General features: G+C 31.0%; 5 protein-coding genes and 1 pseudogene across 6 annotated transcripts, besides 10 other annotated features; 2 read left to right on the top strand and 4 right to left on the bottom strand.

Moving 5' to 3' along the window:
* Positions 1 to 74: part of a mobile genetic element that runs on past the window's edge.
* Positions 75 to 102: a terminal%2Cinverted (terminal inverted repeat of Mariner transposon ID:TVAGG3_0158270).
* Positions 75 to 2,767: a mobile genetic element.
* On the top strand, positions 171 to 2,687 carry TVAGG3_0158280 (annotated as a pseudogene). The gene has a single exon. A coding segment is annotated over exon 1 (2,517 nt).
* Positions 2,539 to 2,677: a mobile genetic element.
* Positions 2,740 to 2,767: a terminal%2Cinverted (terminal inverted repeat of Mariner transposon ID:TVAGG3_0158270).
* Positions 2,767 to 4,563: a mobile genetic element.
* Positions 4,564 to 5,471: 908 nt separating this feature from the next.
* Positions 5,472 to 7,016: a mobile genetic element.
* Positions 7,017 to 7,172: a mobile genetic element.
* A 41-nt stretch (positions 7,173 to 7,213) lies between these two features.
* Positions 7,214 to 7,295: a mobile genetic element.
* A 213-nt stretch (positions 7,296 to 7,508) lies between these two features.
* TVAGG3_0158220 (Chain S Ribosomal Protein S13p/s18e) lies at positions 7,509 to 7,976 on the bottom strand (the record flags this gene model as incomplete). Its single annotated transcript, XM_001312776.2, has 1 exon — positions 7,509 to 7,976. The coding sequence occupies one exon, from the start codon at positions 7,974 to 7,976 to the stop codon at positions 7,509 to 7,511; it is 468 nt and encodes a 155-aa protein (XP_001312777.1).
* Positions 7,977 to 10,564: 2,588 nt separating this feature from the next.
* On the bottom strand, positions 10,565 to 11,556 carry TVAGG3_0158210 (uncharacterized protein; the record flags this gene model as incomplete). The annotated part of the gene is made up of 1 exon (XM_001312775.1): positions 11,047 to 11,556. One exon carries the CDS (start codon positions 11,554 to 11,556, stop codon positions 11,047 to 11,049), a length of 510 nt encoding a protein of 169 aa, XP_001312776.1.
* A 116-nt stretch (positions 11,557 to 11,672) lies between these two features.
* Positions 11,673 to 12,881, top strand: TVAGG3_0158200 (uncharacterized protein; the record flags this gene model as incomplete). The annotated part of the gene is made up of 1 exon (XM_001312774.2): positions 11,673 to 12,815. The coding sequence occupies one exon, from the start codon at positions 11,673 to 11,675 to the stop codon at positions 12,813 to 12,815; it is 1,143 nt and encodes a 380-aa protein (XP_001312775.1).
* Positions 12,882 to 13,357: 476 nt separating this feature from the next.
* On the bottom strand, positions 13,358 to 17,270 carry TVAGG3_0158190 (cilia- and flagella-associated protein 58-related family; the record flags this gene model as incomplete). The annotated part of the gene is made up of 1 exon (XM_001312773.1): positions 13,365 to 17,270. The coding sequence occupies one exon, from the start codon at positions 17,268 to 17,270 to the stop codon at positions 13,365 to 13,367; it is 3,906 nt and encodes a 1,301-aa protein (XP_001312774.1).
* An 801-nt stretch (positions 17,271 to 18,071) lies between these two features.
* Positions 18,072 to 18,590, bottom strand: TVAGG3_0158180 (uncharacterized protein; the record flags this gene model as incomplete). Its single annotated transcript, XM_001312772.1, has 1 exon — positions 18,072 to 18,590. The coding sequence occupies one exon, from the start codon at positions 18,588 to 18,590 to the stop codon at positions 18,072 to 18,074; it is 519 nt and encodes a 172-aa protein (XP_001312773.1).
* A 61-nt stretch (positions 18,591 to 18,651) lies between these two features.
* Positions 18,652 to 18,734: a mobile genetic element.
* Positions 18,735 to 18,981: the final 247 nt, after the last annotated feature.

Raw genomic sequence — 18,981 nt, 5'->3', positions numbered from 1 at the left:
TTCTCAGGGAATATTGGATGCTATTCCCGTTCCCTCTGTATGGAAAATTGAGGTTTTCAAAGGGAGTTAAAATATAGGGTGTCCAAAGGTGCGTTTAGCACAGCGCTCTATATGAGACTATTAAAGGAGATATATGCTGATTATAAATATATAATAAAAAATATGAATATATGTATATGATGAGTATGTTGTATTTTGGCGCCATGCCGGGATATAAAATGAATTTTGAGACAAGAGGCGGTTTCGCGGGAAATTTTGGCGGGATTTTTTTCATTTTTTTAATGAATCATAAAGAAAACATCCTCGCTCTTGCAAAAAAATGCAAAGACTGTAAAAAATCTACGAGACATTGGTAAAATGCTTCGGTATGGATGCTCCTAGCTATTCCACTGTAACGTATCATGTTAGGATGTATCACTTCATGAACAAAAAGGCGCCCATCATAAAAATTGACAAAAAATCGCCGGATCAAAGAAATGTTGTAAGACGAGTTACGGAAAGTGAGGTGAACCGAAAAAGTGACACTTATTTGGTCGGATAAATTCCCTATATATTTACTTGTCAAAAAAAATCAGACTTTTTTTGCTTTAAAAAATTTATAAGTTAATTATTGAGAACGAAGGTGAAAGGAAATGGATATCTCTTACCTTTCATTCCCTCGAGAAAGTTCAAAAACTTGGGTGCAATCAGTTCTGATTGCACCCAAGTTTTTGAACTTTGTATAAGGAATTGTTGGCTATGATGCACTGATCATGAATCAGTACATCATAGCCAACAATACCTTCGCAAACAGCGGGAAACTTTGTCTGAATAGTTTAACATTCAGACAAAGTTTCCCGCTGTCAGAGAGGGAATTAGAGGGTGGGAGATATATAGATAGACTATAAATCTCTCACCCTTTAATTCCCTCAAGAAAGTTCAAAAACTTGGGTGCAATCAGAACTGATTGCACCCAAGTTTTTGAACTTTGTATAAGGAATTGTTGGCTATGATGCACTGATCATGAATCAGTACATCATAGCCAACAATACCTTCGCAAACAGCGGGAAACTTTGTCTGAATAGTTTAACATTCAGACAAAGTTTCCCGCTGTCAGAGAGGGAATGGAAGGGTAAGAGGTATATATTCATAATGTATACCTCTTACCCTTTCATTCCCTCGAGAAAGTTCAAAAACTTGGGTGCAATCAGTTCTGATTGCACCCAAGTTTTTGAACTTTGTATAAGGAATTGTTGGCTATGATGCACTGATCATGAATCAGTACATCATAGCCAACAATTCCTTCGCAAACAGCGGGAAACTTTGTCTGAATAGTTTAACATTTTGGAGAACGGTTTCGACGTTAATACCGCTTTGAATAGTTTAACATTTTGGAGAACTTATACAAAGTTCAAAAACTTTGTCTGAAGAATTCTTCCATCTGTTAAAGGGACATTTTGGAGAACGGTTTCGACGTTAATACCGCTTTGAATTTGTTGATTAGCTTGATTTAACCATTCTAAATCAATTAAATCGAAGATTCTACCACTCATTGGAAAATTATAAGTTTTGAAAAAAACCGTAAATCATTATTGAATCTAAAAATATTTATGTACAAAAAGTCGGTATATATTCTATAATTATTTAAAATAATGAAAAAGTTGATTTGTGAATCATTGAAATATTAATGCTGTTATATATATATATCAGATGATATAAGATGATTTTTTTAAATAAAAAATAAAATTTAATTTTTTAATTGTTAAAATAAGAATAGTAAGCTTGACAAGTAATTTAAGTTTTTGCTTTGTAAAGTTATTTGGTTGGCAAATGCATTGTGTCACTTTTTGTTTGAGTTCACTTTCCGTAATTTGTCTTATGATAGAAAAATCAAAGCAATTCTTCAAGCGCTAGATGAAGACCCAAGAGCATCACTCAGAAGGATAGAGGAGATGACAAAGATACCACGTACAACAGTCAGTTATTATCTGCACAATTATTTTAACTACAAACTAGCGTATACACGTTGGGTTCCGCACAACCTTAATTCAGTTCAAAAAAAATCTAGAGTCCAATCTTCGAAAGAGCTCCTCTCTATATTGGGTGCGTATCAATCCAAGAAGTTTCGCTTTTTAGTAACAGGGGACGAGTCTTGGTTTCAATATGCAACAGAAGCCAAAATCATGTGGATCCCGAAGGATGAAAATCCGCAAACATTCCCGAAGAAAAAAATTGACACACCAATGATGATGTTGTCGGTTTTTTGGGGCGTGAATGGCATCATCGCAATTGATATTCTTCAAAAACCTAATACGATGAATGCTCAGTATCTAATTGACAATGTTCTTACTCAAATTATCAATTCTGATGAGTTTGAGAAATCCAAACAACAAAAACAAAAGTTTGCAATTCATTTTGATAATTCAAGAGTTCACAAAAGTCATAAGGTAATGAATTACTTGGTGGAAAACAATGTCAAAGTTGTTCCAAACCCAATTTATTCACCTGATATTGCACCCTCTGACTTTTATTTATTCGGCACGCTAAAAAAGAGAGCTGAAGGACGCGAATTCGCGAGTCCAGATGATCTTGAAAATTTTGTAAGAGAGCAATTTGAGCAATTTTCTCATGATGATTTAAAGCGTGTCTTTCAAGCCTGGATCGATCGCTGCGAACGCGTGATTGAATCCAATGGTGATTATATTTAAATAAACTTTATATATATGTAACTTGTTTATTTCTATTCGCAGTATTCAGGTTTGTGCTAAACACACCTTTGGACACCCTATAATATCAAATTTATACTAATTTACTTCAAAATACAAAAGTATTTGACAGCTAAAATTAGTTACTTTAGCAAGCCTATCAATACCCTTTTACGATTATTGTTACTTTTTCGAAATAAAAGTAAAAACAAATTTATACTAATTTACTTCAAAATACAAAAGTATTTGACAGCTAAAATTAGTTACTTTAGCAAGCCTATCAATACCCTTTTACGATTATTGCTACTTTTTCGAAATAAAATAATTTATTATCAAAAACCTTTTTTTCTTAGTAAAAATAAAAATGTTATTTTATATCAAGTTTTTATTCATAAATTTTTATAATGTTGTATAAATTTGAAGGTGAAAATCTGTAATAATTTTATCTTGAAAAGACTTGGCATTCTCAACAATGAATTGAGGGGTATTGCATCCAAATTCTGTAATTTGCGTGAGAATACTAAGCTTGATTTCCATTGGGATACTTAATTTCGAAAAATACTGGGTCATTCGTTTTTGAACCTTTGCTGCCTTGACAACTTTATCAAGTAGGTCATCTAAACCCAATTGAAGCGTATTTAAGTTTGCTGATGAGTTAACTATTAACGATTTAATTTTATCAGTGAGCATTATACATTTTTCTGTATCCAGTCTGATTGTAGACTTTTTTGGCTTTTTTTCAGATGGCAACGGATTTGGAATTTTGTCTCTGAGCCTTATATCTTGAGAAATTCTGTAATAAAATGAAGGAACGATAAAATCGATTAATTTCATCACAAATCGATCAAATCTCATGAAAATTGTTCCACCAAAGTAGTAATATTTAATTTTTTTGTTAATCGATTCTGAAATGTTATTTGTGAGAGCTAAATTTTCATCTCTTTCAGCGGCTGTCCATCTTTCTTGGTTTGATATCCATTGATTTTGTATGTATTTTGAAAATTCTGGGAATTTTTCGGCTATTTCCAGAATTTTTTTGAACGTTGGTTCAATCCATTCTTTCTTGCCATTTCTGCCGTATGCAAGATAGTTCATTTTTGTATCTAATATCAATTTGTCTGAACTCTCAAATGCATAATCTTTCAAATTTTTTCTGAACGCCCTCATTACATGAACTGCACACCAATGAAGGATAACTTCTGGAAAAGAGTTGATAATCGCATTTTCGATTTCTTGTGCACAATCTGACATAAAATATTTTGGTTTTACTTTTGCCCAGTTAAAAAATGCCTTGAGACAGAATGCAATATTTTCTGAAGTGTTTGGATAAACGACAAATTGAAAAATTGGGAATGCATGTGTATTTGGAAATTTGGCTGATATCATGTAAAACAACATTTTAAATTCAAGTAATGAATGGGTTGCATCAATAAAATGCTCTTTCACAATTTTGATTATGTCCAGAAATTTGAAAGAAGCATAATAAAAGATTAATTTCTTTGGTTTGTTGTAATTATCGACATCGAAATAAATTAAATCTTTTGGTGACTCTTGTTCTTTGATACCCTTAAATAATTGAGTTGACTTGAATTGATTATCATCGTACTTTTGAATACCTTTGATCTTTTTATTTTCTTTTTCCTGAATTGTTTTCATTTGATCTGAAGATGCATTCAAAAAAGATGGCCTGTTAAGTGGATCATCCAGATCAAGTTTTTTGTTGCATTCAATTTGAGCCATTTTCGGATCACCCCCTGTTTTATAAAATTAATAAGTACCCGACGATAGCATTGTGATAATGTGTGGTATTTCTTTGTCTCATCTTTGATTTGATTGTGATTATGTGTTCCATTATATTCTGTTAGGATATATTAATCATGCTATAGCCGAAAATTATAAGTTTTGAGAAGATTGAATATAACACAAATAAATTTGAATGTAAGTTAAATTGCTTGTTGTTTTTAATAGCTATTTAATGAGAAATCCAATATTGCAAAATTCAAATTGAATGATTGAAAGAACAGAAAAAGTCGTTCTTTTCAATTTCGAATATGTTTCATTGTATTTATAATTATATGGCAAATAAGATATTTAAACTTGATTTTTGAAGGAAAATTCACAAAATTGAATAAATTCAAATAATTTTTATTCAAAAATAAACTAGTTATTTGAGTTTAATACTAATTATCTATTCAAACTACAAAGTTTGTAATTTAAAATATTTTGTGAGATCAGATTGAATTAATTCAAGGTTCTTTTCAATTAATATTAATGACCATATTACGCATTTTCGAACATTCTAAACCAAATATATAAAAATGGGAGACGAATGTTAAATTTGCTAGACATGGGGGAGTTGTCTGCAAAGTTTTAGCTCTTATCTCTAACAAAAAATTAATTTTTAAAAAAATGACCGAATACGTTTCACAGCGAGAAAAAAATAAAAGGCAAGATAGAATTTTCTAGACATAAAGAAGTTGTCTACCAAGTGTCAGCTGTTACTTCTTCTCAATACTGATATAAAATAAAAATCTTTATTATTTATTTAACCTTTATTGTTTCATTAAACTTCATTTATTTTATATTATAGTTTTATTCTTTTAGCTACTTGTAAAATAATCTAATTTTATATCATCATTTTACCGGATTATTCTTCAGTACATCGATTGTGTATCTAAAATAATATCATTATCCTTATTCTGTTTTTTCCAAAATTCTTTTAAATATCTTTTTTGGTTAGATTACTTTATACTTTTTACTTTTATTTTTTAATTTCAAAAAAAATTTGGTTCGATTTTTGGAATTTGATTTGGGTACAGTGTCACTTTTATTTTGTAATTGCAGCTTCCTTCGCATTTGTAAACGATTGAATATGAATGTTCGGTGCCGGATGAATCAATTTTGTGAAATTTATAGGGAGGACTAATATAATATTGTGTGTAAACGTTTTTATCGCAATCTCTGAGTTGAATTGTGCAAGCACGCTTTAAATAATTACATACGTGCTTTCTTAAATTTTTTGAATAATTTGGAAAGTGTAAATTTAAAAATTGATTCAGAAATTCATGCTTATTCGTAGCATCTTTTTGATATATGATAGCTGCTCCATTCAATTCATCGATCTGAGGCTGAGAAAAATGAAAAGTACGAGGAGGCATATGATTGTCAAATTTTTATAAGTTATATAATAGTGATCTGCACTATTAAGAGGAGTTTTTTCATTACTATTTTTTTCAGATTTCTTTACTTTTTCTGAAATTTAATTATAATTGGATGTTATACTTCAATTCCTTAGTTGATAATAAAAGAACATAATATATGATCTTTGTTTCATTATTTAATTTTGTTCTATTTCCTTTAATTGACGAGAAAAATGAAAATTGTTTTCGAAAAACTCCAAAAAAATTAGAGAAAACCGAATTTGTCTTGAAAAATTAATGATATTAAGCTCATTTTTGAAATTTTTTAAAAATTTTGGTGATTATTCACAATGTCAAAATTGAAATTTATCTAAGAAGGATGCAAATCTCATAATTTAAGGAAACAATTCATATATTTTGAAGGAGTGGAATAAAATTTTAGGCATTTACGATATTATTTTAGAAATTAAACTGATATATGAGAAAATCTAAATTTAGCAATTCTGTCACTTTTTTAAAATATGGATAATATTCTTCCATTTATTGTGAAAATTCTTTCCCAACCATTCTCTAAAGAAGAATTTAATCAATTTATGGATGCAATCTGGGAGATTAAAGAAGATCAAACTGCTGGGGTCTTATTTCATATATGCAATCAGTTTTCATATCTTCAATTTTTTAATAATTTACCATCAAGTTATATTCAAACCGATAATGAATTCGAATTCATTGGATTTTTATGCAATGATCAAAGAATTCTAGACGAATTTATAAATTCTTCATTTCTCAATAACTTTTCGTTTAATTTATTCTACAAATTTGACACTAATATTCATAATGGAATAATTCAATCGTTTAATTCACAAATAAAAGAAGAATCAGACAAATTCAAAATAATAAATCTAATTATTAACGAAATACCAAAAAATTGCGTGATATCCGAAATACTATTATCATTTCTGTAATACTCACGAATTGTATTTGGAAAAGCGATATTCTGCAATACGTTTTGGAAAACTTTGAGCCATCTCAAGTAACAAATAAATTACTTTTATTCAGAATTTCCAATAAATTCTCAGTTTCAATGCACACATTAAGTCTCCATCGTTTTGTAAACAAAACGAAAGATTAGAATTCGTTATCAAAACAATTTTAGATATAAAAGAAGAATATTTAGAATACGTACCAAAAGCTATTTCAATATCATAAACACATTTCTATTGTTATAAAAGTCTTAAGTGCTTGTGATCAGACAAATCTGTTTTTCAATAAGACATCTTAGAAAAAAAAATTGTAATTTGACTATTTCAATATCATAAACACATTTCTATTGTTATAAAAGTCTTAATATCAAATGTGTAGTGATTCCGTCCCGATTAAAAATTGAGTACTTTCATCCCGATTTATCGGGATAAAATTGAATACTTTTATCCCGATTTCCCGATCAATTCCGATGCTGCCTGGACACACGAAAATTTGAATGCTTGCAAACGATTTTATTTTGAATTTTTTCATCCAAATTTAGAGGAAAAATATCGATACTTCATGAATTCATGATATTTTAAATTGCTTCTTGCGAATGAGTCAGAAAGAATCTTAATTGCTTGGGGGAATTATATACCCAAAAAGAGAAATTACTATTAATCAAAGTAGAAAAATTTCAATTCTATCGAATAAAAAGAGTTTAATCTTTCTTGCGTTCAACACCAAGAGCGCCACCACGACGGCCAGTAGACTTTGTGCATTGACCACGGACCTTAAGGCCAAGACCATGGCGGATACCACGTTTCATACGCATCTTCTTCATGCGTTCGATTTCAGCACGGATGTTAGCGCCGAGATCTGTAGCAACCCAATGAGTGTTTTGGCCTGTAGCGCGGTCGAAGCGACGGTTGAGCATCCAAACTGGGATCTGGTGCTCTGTTGGGTTCTGGATGATGGAAACAATGAGCTCTTCCTCCTTTGGTGTGAGTGTACCAGCACGGCGAAGTGGGTCGAGGCCAGCGCGGCGAACAACGGCATATGCGAATCTGCGGCCAATACCAGAGATATTTGTGAGAGCAAGGTAGAGTGGGCGACGGCCATCAACGTTAGTTGAGAGCATACGGACCATATCGCGGAAAGCTGCTGGGTCAGTAACTTCGATAGGCATTTAAAAAGGTCAAGCCATTCAAGTTTACAAGTATTCAATTTTGATAAAGACCAAAATTTAATAAGGTAAATGGAGAGTATGCAAGAAAATGTATTTATGTTTGATTTCTCATAATAAAAGAAGTTGATTTGAGGATATATTGAAATAAAAGTTTACAAAATTGCTTGAAAATGTAATGTGATAGCTTCTTTTTGTTTGTTGAATAAGATCCTTCAGTGTTGCTTTTTCAGTATTGATCTAGTTTTCCCTTCCCTCAAGACTGCAGCAATCATCAAAGAAGTTTGTTTTTCCTTTAATAAATATAATTTTGATGAAAAACTACAATTCCTCAAATCATTACCTAATTTAGTTTCGTTATTTCTTGTTACAACAATATCTCAAGTATCAGCATGTAAGCCATATGCTGATTTAATTTCAACTCTAAACATATCAATAATCGAATTTCCACCAACGAAAGTTTCAGATTATCTTTAAAAACGTGGTATTTTTACAAATTATCGTCCACTACAAGATTTACCTATCGAAAAATATGAGAATATTTTTGATTTGGACGCTATTGGAGACATTATTTTAAAGGATGATTCAGAATCTCTGATAAAACAAAAATCTAAAGTTAATTTGAAAGAAAAACTTACTGAGTATGATCTATATTAGATTTGGCCGCTTTTTAGGCTCAGATGAATGTTTTCATTATTTACATCAAAATGGTTGTGAAATTACAGAGGATACCCCGTATTAGTGGAAATGCTAATATTATTGCTACTCTTAAGTCCAAAAACGTTTAATTTGTGCAATACAAAGTCATAATAATGAAGTTACCAGTAAGTTATTGTAAAGTAAAGTATCTGATAATGAATTTACTCTTTAACTCTCCATCCATTCTTATAATACAATTTCATTTTGTTATTTGTTGCAAAAAGGACATGGAATAACGGCAGAAGTGCTTGAAGAAGCATGTCATTTAGGTCATATAGTTGTCAAATAATGCAAATGCATTTGCATAAAGGAAAAACGGACACTTCCAAGTAATATTATGTCAATAATTATATGTAATAATAATATGTAATAATAATATGTAATAATAATATGTAATATGTAATTATGTTTATTTGTAATACTTCCATTTGATATTTAATTATAAGCAACCCATAACAATGTAATATTATTGATTAATAAAGCGAATAATTATACATGTCACTTTTGTGCCCTCTAGAATTCTAGAAATTTTTATTAAATGAAATCAAATTTGTAAATCGCTAGAATTGATTTCAAGGTAAGAATAAAACCATTTTTTACGTTTTTAAAGAAAGATAAGAATTTTATTGTTTTTCATAATCATCAGCATTTAAGGGGGCGCCTGGGAGGATCATGTAAACTTCAGAATTTAGAACCTTAATTTTTAAGCAATAGGAAAACTCTAAAAATATCAAAAAATACAACTTGGCTCCATAATAATCCTGTCATGGTGGCTGTTTGTATCCCCTAGTATTTTCCTCTTGAATCTCTTTTTCTGTCGAAATTAAATTCAAATCTCAGAAGTAGAAGTGAATAATCGACTTCAGATGAAATAGATTATGAGGGATGGTGTTCCTGTTTATATTCAAAGATTTAAAGGGAAGCAATATTATAGAATTGTTAATCCTGAATACATAAAACATTTATTTAAAAAGGAAGACTGTGAATTATTAAACGTTAATGAATATGAAACCAATAAATCAAAATTGAAATATAAATATATTGGAAGTTCCTGTCAATCTCCATGGGGCACCCTGAGTTGAGTGACTTCTACTTCAAAATGTGAGAATCATATTTTGATTATTAAGCAATATGCTAAAGCGTTTAAAAAAAAGTAAGAATTTTTTTTAAAAGAAGGGATTCCACTCTCAATTTTGAGTTTTAGCTCAAAATAAATGGAAATTTAGATTTGTCATATATTGAAGTTTCCAAATCCTCTTTTTATTTAAGCCAAATTTTCGAAAATTTTGTCAGAAAATTTTCTGACACTCTCACTTTTTGGAGATCTACGTATGACATTAAATAACTTTTTTATAAAAAAACGCAAAAATAATTCTGATCGAGCACGGTGGCAGACTCTGAAATATTTGTACTCCAATTCAAATTAATTTCGCGGAAAATTTGCAATTTTTAAAAAGAGTTTCAATTTTTCATTTTCTAAACATATTACGGAGATTCTAAATCGGCTAAAAGTAGTTATTTTTAATATTCATTGATATATATTTATATAAATTTCTAAAATTCACTTTTATTATATGAAATATTTTTTTATCTGGAATGTATACTTACTAGTTTGTTAACGCCATAAATATACATAATACAAATATTTACTTTATTAAATCAACAATAATGCCGATTTTGGTTATAAATGAAAATGTATATCCTCATCAGAGAGATAATATCATATATGTAGTCAACAATCAATATTATCTTATCAATTATATTGAGATATGAGCTGGTATATGCACCATATTTCAATGCTATCTAACTCAATATCTTAATTTATTTGAAACATTGAAGCTTTTATCTACATTTGCTATCTTAAAAATTTAAAAACAGATTTCATATTTTTTACCGATTGTAACAACTAATATTTTATATCTTTATGTAGAACTATCGTTAAAGACAAATTAGTGATATATTTGATTATAATAGTATTAAAAATACATGTGAATAATCTTTTATACGAAAAATCATATTTATATTAAAAGATTATCAATTGATTTCTCCAAATATTAAGCATTATTGTGAAAGATAGATCAAACACATTGTGATACTGATAGTAGAGAATGTTTTATACTATAAACACTAATAATATTCTACTATCATCGAAATTAGATTACGATATCCATAAAACATAGCTTAATTCTCGATCCAATCACGGTTTCAGTTAGTCATACTAGTATTCATTATACCCTGCTTGCCCCATTGATTGTCACCAAAAATCCAGTGTGGAAACACTTCTTTTTTTAAAAAAAAATGATTTAGACTTTAAATGATATAAATTGTATACAGTTTTACAAGGTCGTAAATAATATGAAACAAACATCAAATTTCACTCAAACTTTGTGCGGCGTGGGGCTTTTTCGCTTTCCTGTGGTTCTTGTTTCTTTCCTCCAAAAATTAAAGAAACAATCAGAACGGAGCCGTTCTTGAACAAGTTTCCAATGAATGTTGGTATTTCTTTGATTTGCTTATAGTAATTCTTGTAAAATTTGGCTGTAAGCTTGATTGTGAGTTGTCTAATATAATAGTCGTTGTTCTTTGTCAAGATGAATGTAATAATTAAGTTGATAATGTGGAATGTAATTTTATCACCAAGAATCCAATCAAAAAGCTTAAATATCATAACAAGAAATGGAGCTGTTATCCAATAGTAGCCCCATTTGATGCGAAGGCCGTTAGCTCTTTGATCTTCTTGTTCAATAACAACAGAATAAGTTTTGAGAGCTGGATATGCAATGACCATTATAAGCCATGCAAGTTTAAAGACGATGAGATAAGAAATAGTTTGAACGTCCTGTTTTGGAGTTTGTTTAATAGCAGCAATATTTACATCGCTCATAATAATTTTTTTATATATTTTTACGTGGCAAAAAAGGTGTTTTTGTAAAGTTTATAAAGTGGCAGATTTTGATTTTTTGATAACGTAAAATATAAGTCACTTTTTAAGATTTTGATATGAATTTTTCAATTATCCATCTTGCAGGAAATCATTTATCAACATCCCCACTATTCACAATGAAAAACATCAGAGCTCAAGATATTAGATTTTCAAGAATAATCTCATCAGTCTTTTATAATACGAATTATCTTAACTTATATCGTGCGAAATTTGAAAAATCATTAGCAACACCTATATATTTCAATAAATTATATACATCAGGATCAATATCATCTCGACTTTTTACAAACGATGCAAAAATAACCTTAGAGGATTGTTATTTTAATGAAATATATGCTTCAGGCAATGTAGGTTCGGCATTATATATTTCTGGTGCAGATTTTACTAATGTCACTCAATGTTCCTTCACAAAATGTATGAATAACAAGAAATGTGGCGCTTTTTACATAAATTCTACCGAATTTGAGCTTACATATGCCTGTTTTTACAAATGCAGATCCACAATTGAATGTTCTATTGGTATAGTTCTTTCTGAAATAATTGTTTGGGTAAATTCTGTGGCATATAAATGCGTACAAGAAAGCGAGGTTGTAGATTCTACACTTAAACTGATTTCCCAATCAAATACCCTTACTAGAATGAATTCTACACTATGTGATTCAGATATCAACTCTGGAGTTCTTTCTGTTGGCTCTGTCCGCATGGAGTATGCTTCATTCTTTAATAATACAGGTAGGTCTCTTGCAGCATTCCATAATGCTACAAAAAATATTGTATTAATGTTCGTTTTTGCGTTTTACAACAAAGGAAACTTGGTTGCCTTATTTGATATAAACGGAGCTATTCGTATGCGTCTTCTCCAATTAGTTGTGCAACAAAATGAAGGAAAGGTTTTCAAAATTCAAGGAATTTCAAAAGAAATTGATCTTGCAGATTCATTTATTGATGTTCCTCTAGAACCAGGGATAAGCACATCTTTCGAAGAATACTTTAACGTTACTACAGGAACTCCATCGATTCCTATTCAAGAATATGCTGTTTGTATACCAATAGATACTGATTCCGAATCTGCTAGATCTCCTCAGATAAAGAAGTATATCACTGCTGCATATATCTTCTCTGCTGTTGTTGTATTTATTTGCGTTATTATTATCGTAATATCAGAAATCAGACAACTGAAGCTGAAAAAGATGAACTAATAATAATGCTTTGGTTGGTAATCCAATTTTTCAAAAAAACAAAATTGGAGTCTAACGATATTAGTCACTATTATCGTACATTGTGTTATGTTTTATAAAAAAATAAAAATATATCTATTTTAAAAATAAATTGAAATGTATTTTGTTATTCGTGTTCCAAGACCGATTAAAAGGAATATATCAGGGCCTAAAGAAATACCAGTTTGATGAATAACTAGTGAAGTAAAAAAAGAGTGTTTTAGAAATAACAATTAATAATGAAATTCGATGTTAGAACACATTAGATAAAAACATATATGTTATTAATGTGTTGTATCATATCAAAATATAAACCATCTTTCAAATCATTAATAAGTTATTGGCACCTAAAATATGTCAATCATTATTTGATGTAGTAAACTGAGTAGATATTATGAAGTAACATAAGATATACTATACATAATTACGATTTTGAGTTTGTCATATGATTAGGGACCCATCTTGGACAGGCTTGATGAATATTTATAATAAAAATAAACATTTATAATTAAAAAAAAGTTATGATAGATTTCAGACGACTTGATTTTGTTGGTTTTCTTCCTCTTCGTTTTCACCATCAAAGTCATAGTCATCTTCTGATTGAGGTCTTCCATCAGATCCGACCAAGAATGAAAACATATCTCTGCGGCTCTGAGAAAGTTCAAATGCGTATTTCTCAACGAAATCAAGGCATGTTAAAAATTCTAATGGTTGAATTTCGTCACTTTTTCCTGATCTCAATTTTTCTGCCATTTTTAGAAATTCTGTCACTTCATTTGGCATTTCCAATTTCTTGAATCCGCAAGCATCTTCTATATATTTTTCATCGCATTTCGAAAGAGATTTTTCTAGATTTTCAACTTCACTTTGTAGTTTCTCTTTTTCATTTTGAAGATTTTGAGTTTCTTCGCTGCTGTCATTTAATTCAGAAGGTTTCAAAGCAGGAACTCTTTTTGCCAATCTTTCTCTCTTTATTGCTGTTCTGAGCTTCATATTTTGTGCAGCAATCTGGCGTGTGTACTCTATAATACTCTGATTCTTGCTGCCTGATTCTTTTGTCGAACTTTTTGTAGTTTCTTCAAAAAGTGACTGTGTAATGTCACTTTTTGATTGATGAGCTCTTTGTAATTCAATTTTCATTTGACGGCATTCTTCAGCTAGTTCTGATACTAAACCAGTTTCATTTGAAAGTTCTGTTTGTTTCTTTTCAAGTTCATCTTCTAATTCATTTATTTCCTGTTCGATTCTGTCGCTGTTTTGATGCAAATTCTGGACATCTTTTTTAGTTATCGTCATCTGACCATTTTGAATTCTTTGTATTTCGTTGTTTACAGCAACAATTTGTGTTTGGAGGCGATTCTTTGATGTGTTTATCTTTGCTTGCAATCTCTGCATATGGTTTTTGATCTCAGAAATGTCTGTTGTCGTGTTTACATGGCAAAGTTTTTCATTCAAAAATTCAAAGTCATCTTTGATTGAATCAAATTTTTCGTGATTTGACAAAATTTTTTGTAAACTTTCCAATTTTTCTTTGAAGTCAAAAGTAACTTCAGAATTATTGTCATCGGAAGGTTTAGGTGGCAAAACTTTGAACTCTATTTCATCATCAAGTTTCGGTCTAAATATATCAGGCAATTTGTTCATTGCTTTCCAAAATGTCATAAAAGTGTCAGAAAGTGTTGAAAACGCGTAAAATTCAAGCAACATGGATCTGAAATTAGCGATATCCGTTTTTGCAGTTTCAACAGCGAAGTTAACAGTTCTCTTTTCAAGTAATGAAAGAAGAGTGAACTGTTCAACGAAAGCATCAGTTGTAAAGTCAGTTATATTTCCTGTTTTTTCAGCTTCAATTGCTTTCTTGAGAATGCCTGCCATCATCGAAGAAACTTGTTGTCCTAAGTTAGGATTGACAACATACGATTTAGTATATACAGAACAAACTTGTGCCATGGATCTGGATGCCTCTAAAAAGACACTTTTTTGTATCGTTGGCACTTTTTCTTTGTTTTCTCTCAAAAAGTCGGCAAATTTTGAGAAACAAGAACCGTCACCTATATCATTGAAAATTATGAGGTTTGTTTGGTTGGAAGTGAATGGCCAGACATTCATATTATCAAGCATTGGCTTTCCTGTGAGTTGCTGCATCATTAACGCGATTGTTTGTGCCAATGTTCCAACAACCGTCAACTGAACAAGATATGGAGAAATTTTGTCATCAATTTCTAACAATTTTGACACTTCTGATATGGTTTTACTGACTCTGTCAAATAAATTGAGTGCTTTTGAAAAAGTACTCAATCCATCATACATAGACATTGAAGGAGCTTTCGAGATTACTTTGTTTAGTGTTGTTTCGAGTTTTTCCGGTGAGAAGTTATCATTTAAAACAATGATATCTGAATAAGCGTTCTCGAAATCATCGATCTCTTCAACAGTCAGCTCAACAGTGCCTCTTGCGGAGAGTTTTCGGAGAGATGAGCAGATGGCCTGTGCAAATCTGAAGGAAAGGTTGGGAACTCTGTAGCAGAGATTGCTTAATACGCCTTTGTAAGCAATTTCCGCTGTTGTTCTCTGCGCATAAGGGTCGTAAATGACGGCTAATGCTAATGCAAAAGCTTTTTCCGCGAGAGGAAGGGAGGAAGTTGGATTATATGATAACAAAGGTAATAATGATTCAATGAGAGACACAAATTTCGGAGTGTCGTCGGTCGGACTGATGATGAAATCGTATTTCTCTGGAGAAACGCCTCCATTGGGGATAAATGCGCTGTAGAACTGACGTGTCTTGGATATGAACCTCGCAATTGTATCTAGCTTGGAAGAAATTGGAGAAGAAACGGAATAAGTGATATCATCAAAAATTTCTTGCAAGTTTTGGGTTTGAAAAGCCAATGTACCGAGACTTACGATCTTTGCAAGTATTGGATCCTTGTTAGAATCCTTTGGTGGCTTAAGAATGTCTTTTACAACAAAAATATCGGGGAAATAGTTGAAAAAGTTCTCAGCCGTGGTTGCAAGATGTGAAGAAGATGTGTAATACAAGGATTTGAACACTAAGAACATAAGGCGAATCCTGGAAAAGAAATCTACGACTCCTGTATTGAATAAATCTTGGTCAATCATTTCTTGGATGGAATCAATGACTGAATCAACTGCTTCTATTATTGTGACCTTCTTGGCAGGATAACTCAAGGCAAAATTGATCAAAACCGTCGAATCATTGAATAATTTGTTTTCAAGAGCAATTTGGCCCCATAGATTATGCATTGAGTCGAGAACTGATAGTAGTATAGGGTCTAATGGTTCTTTTGCGATTAAACAAAGGAATTTTTCAAATGAAATATGAACTGCGAGAGCTGTTGTATAATTCTTAGTAGAATTGAGATGTATATTCCTTGCAGTCCTGAAATCTTCGAATTCTTTGATGTATGGACACGTAGATGGCTCTTTTTGTGAAATATAAGATAAAATTATTTTGAACAGGTCTTCATCGGATCTAGGCTCATTGTTAATTATCTTTGAGAGGCATGCTTTGTATTCGTTGAGTAAATCTGCAATTTCGTTGATTTGAACGTAGTGAGATAAATGAGATATTCTGTGTATTAAAGATACAACTTTGGGAGCATCATCTAAAATACCTAGATGAGTATTGTTAATTGAGAGTAGGGCGTAGTATAACGTCGAACGAAGTAAGATACAATTTTCTTGATATGTAAAGTTTGTTTTATGAACGTTCTTTACTTCGATTAGGGATTGGTCGTATGAGTCGATAAGATTCAACAATTGGTAGCAGAGGTTTATCTGTTCGACTTTTTTCGAAAATTCTTTGATTAATTTAAAAATTGATTGATCGATGTTTTCTTGCGTTTTTAGATACTGTGATAAATTGCTTATTGCTTTGGAATAAACTTCGGTTTGCTCAAAGCTCATTTCGCCATTAATAAAAACATTTTGGAAAGTTTCTAACATTTCCTTAATTTCTTCTGACGAATTCGCTAACTTATCGACAATTGCTTTGATGAGTGGTTGTATTTCGATTTTTTCGGGGCAAACAATCAATCTTGCAATTGATGAAAAAATAATCCAGTTATTATTGAAATTCTGCTGTTTTGGAAGATAGTCTTTGAAGGAGTCTCTAAGGGTGGAAGAATGCAAATGACAAAATGAATATAAAAGTTTTTTCCTTAAAATGAAATCAAAATTGGGAGATTCTAGGATTCTTAAAAAGGATTCAACTACTTCAAGAGGATCTATTGATTTTATGTATTTTTCGATTGATTTTTTCATCGAATCTTCGCGAAACTTTAAAGAATAAACGGCAAGTGACGTGGCATGATCAAACTCAGGATAGTTCGATAAATCAAACTCGAAATTAGGTGTTGATGTTTGTGAATTTAATGAACCAGCTGTGGATCCAGATGATTCTTTTCCTTCCATCACAATGCAGAAACGATTATTTTCCCCTCAAAAAAATCATTATGAATGTAATCAGTTCTCAAGTTTGATAATACATATAGATTTTGTATTCAAATTTTGATAACGCATGGAGAACTATAAGAGCGCATAATAGACTCTTGTAGGTCACAGTTCCGCCATCAGAATTGGTTTGCGGAAGAGTGTCTTGTTCTGGAAGGCATGAACAGGAAATTTCTCCCAAAATTACACATAGCAGCCGACAAGAGTGTATAAAACACTCTTGTCGTTCAAAGTTCCGCATTCAAATTATAAAGTGCAGCACTGTGCCGTCAATCAAAACATCTGCTTTTCAATTTTTTACTTCCCTTCTATACACCCTTAGCATTGCAAGCTTTCTTTCTCTTATAAAAATTCTCTTTGATCGGACAAATCCTATTTATTCCCTAAAAACTTATTAAAATACTCTTTTACTAATTCATTAGACTGAACTATTTTATATTTTTCCTCATTTACTTGTAAATATTTTCATGATAACAATTCCGATTTCTTTTTTGGAATAATTCATTACAACTCATTTCAAATGCCTTAAAACATCTTTGCCCACAAGTGAACGCTCTTATTCTTACAATTTTCCTTCGATCTTCTTCAATCCTAATTATATAATTATATAATTGGCAGCATAAATAATCTATTTCATCTATTCGTCTTTATGATGAGTCGTTTTTTCTTCTAAATCAGACTTTTTCAAAATTATTTTATAATTCTTTAACAATATATTTAATATGAGTTACAAATACTTTTATTCCGCAGACACATCTATGGTTAGAACTTATCTGAGTTATCCACTATGAATCGATAGCCCCAACCAATAAAAAGAATAAATAATGCTAAAAATATGAGCGAAGCAATAAGAATAACGTAGTCTTTGAAATTTACCCTTCTTTTTAGACTCATTGCTCGTTTCAAAAGAGGATTTTTCCCACCAAGTTCTGCCATATCAATTAAAGCACAAGCTTTATCAATTTCTTTATTTATATCTACTTTTGAGAATTTATTTGCTGCCATTTGCTCTGCTAAAATAAAATGAGAATATCCAGCCAACGAAATAAGTTGTTTTTCACCAACGTGTTCATAAAAAGCAACCGCTTTTCTCATAAAAGAGTTAGTATCTTCTGCTGGATTTGCTCCGAATACGTGATCAATATCTGAACAAATAGTTGCAATTTTGGCTGGTCGTTTTTCTTGTTCTAAAGCTTTATAGCATGCAACAACACCGCCATATTTTGGTAAGTATTCTTGTATTTCTGTTTTCCTAACTTGTATTTCGTTTTTTCCTGACATTTTAAAATTTTTGACATTATTTTTGTAAAATGTCAAAAAAAAAGAAACTAAAATGCTCTGTGATGGAATTGGAGGGTGAGAGGCATATAGATAGACCATGTACATCTCGCCCTTCAATTTCCCTGCGAATGTTCCAAAACTTGGTCACATTCTGATTCAAATTCGACTAAATTTCGAACTTTCTGGAGGAATATTAGTGTTTAGTAGGCTCCTATTCCTTCTCTGAAGCCGGGGAATTTTGCTCAAATAGTTTTGCATTTGGAATCATATACAAAGTCTGTTTTTAAAGTTTGATCAATAGCATGTGATAAGTACTCACTGAGTACGTTATCATGTGAAGAAGTAATGGAAAATACACTTTTATATAGAAATTCAATCTGGATTACTGTTA

This window comes from Trichomonas vaginalis, chromosome IV, assembly GCF_026262505.1.
Source record: "Trichomonas vaginalis G3 chromosome IV, whole genome shotgun sequence".
NCBI classification, from domain to species: Eukaryota; Parabasalia; order Trichomonadida; family Trichomonadidae; genus Trichomonas; species Trichomonas vaginalis.
Note: the sequence above shows the minus strand (reverse complement) of the source record. Positions and strands in the feature narration are given on the sequence as shown.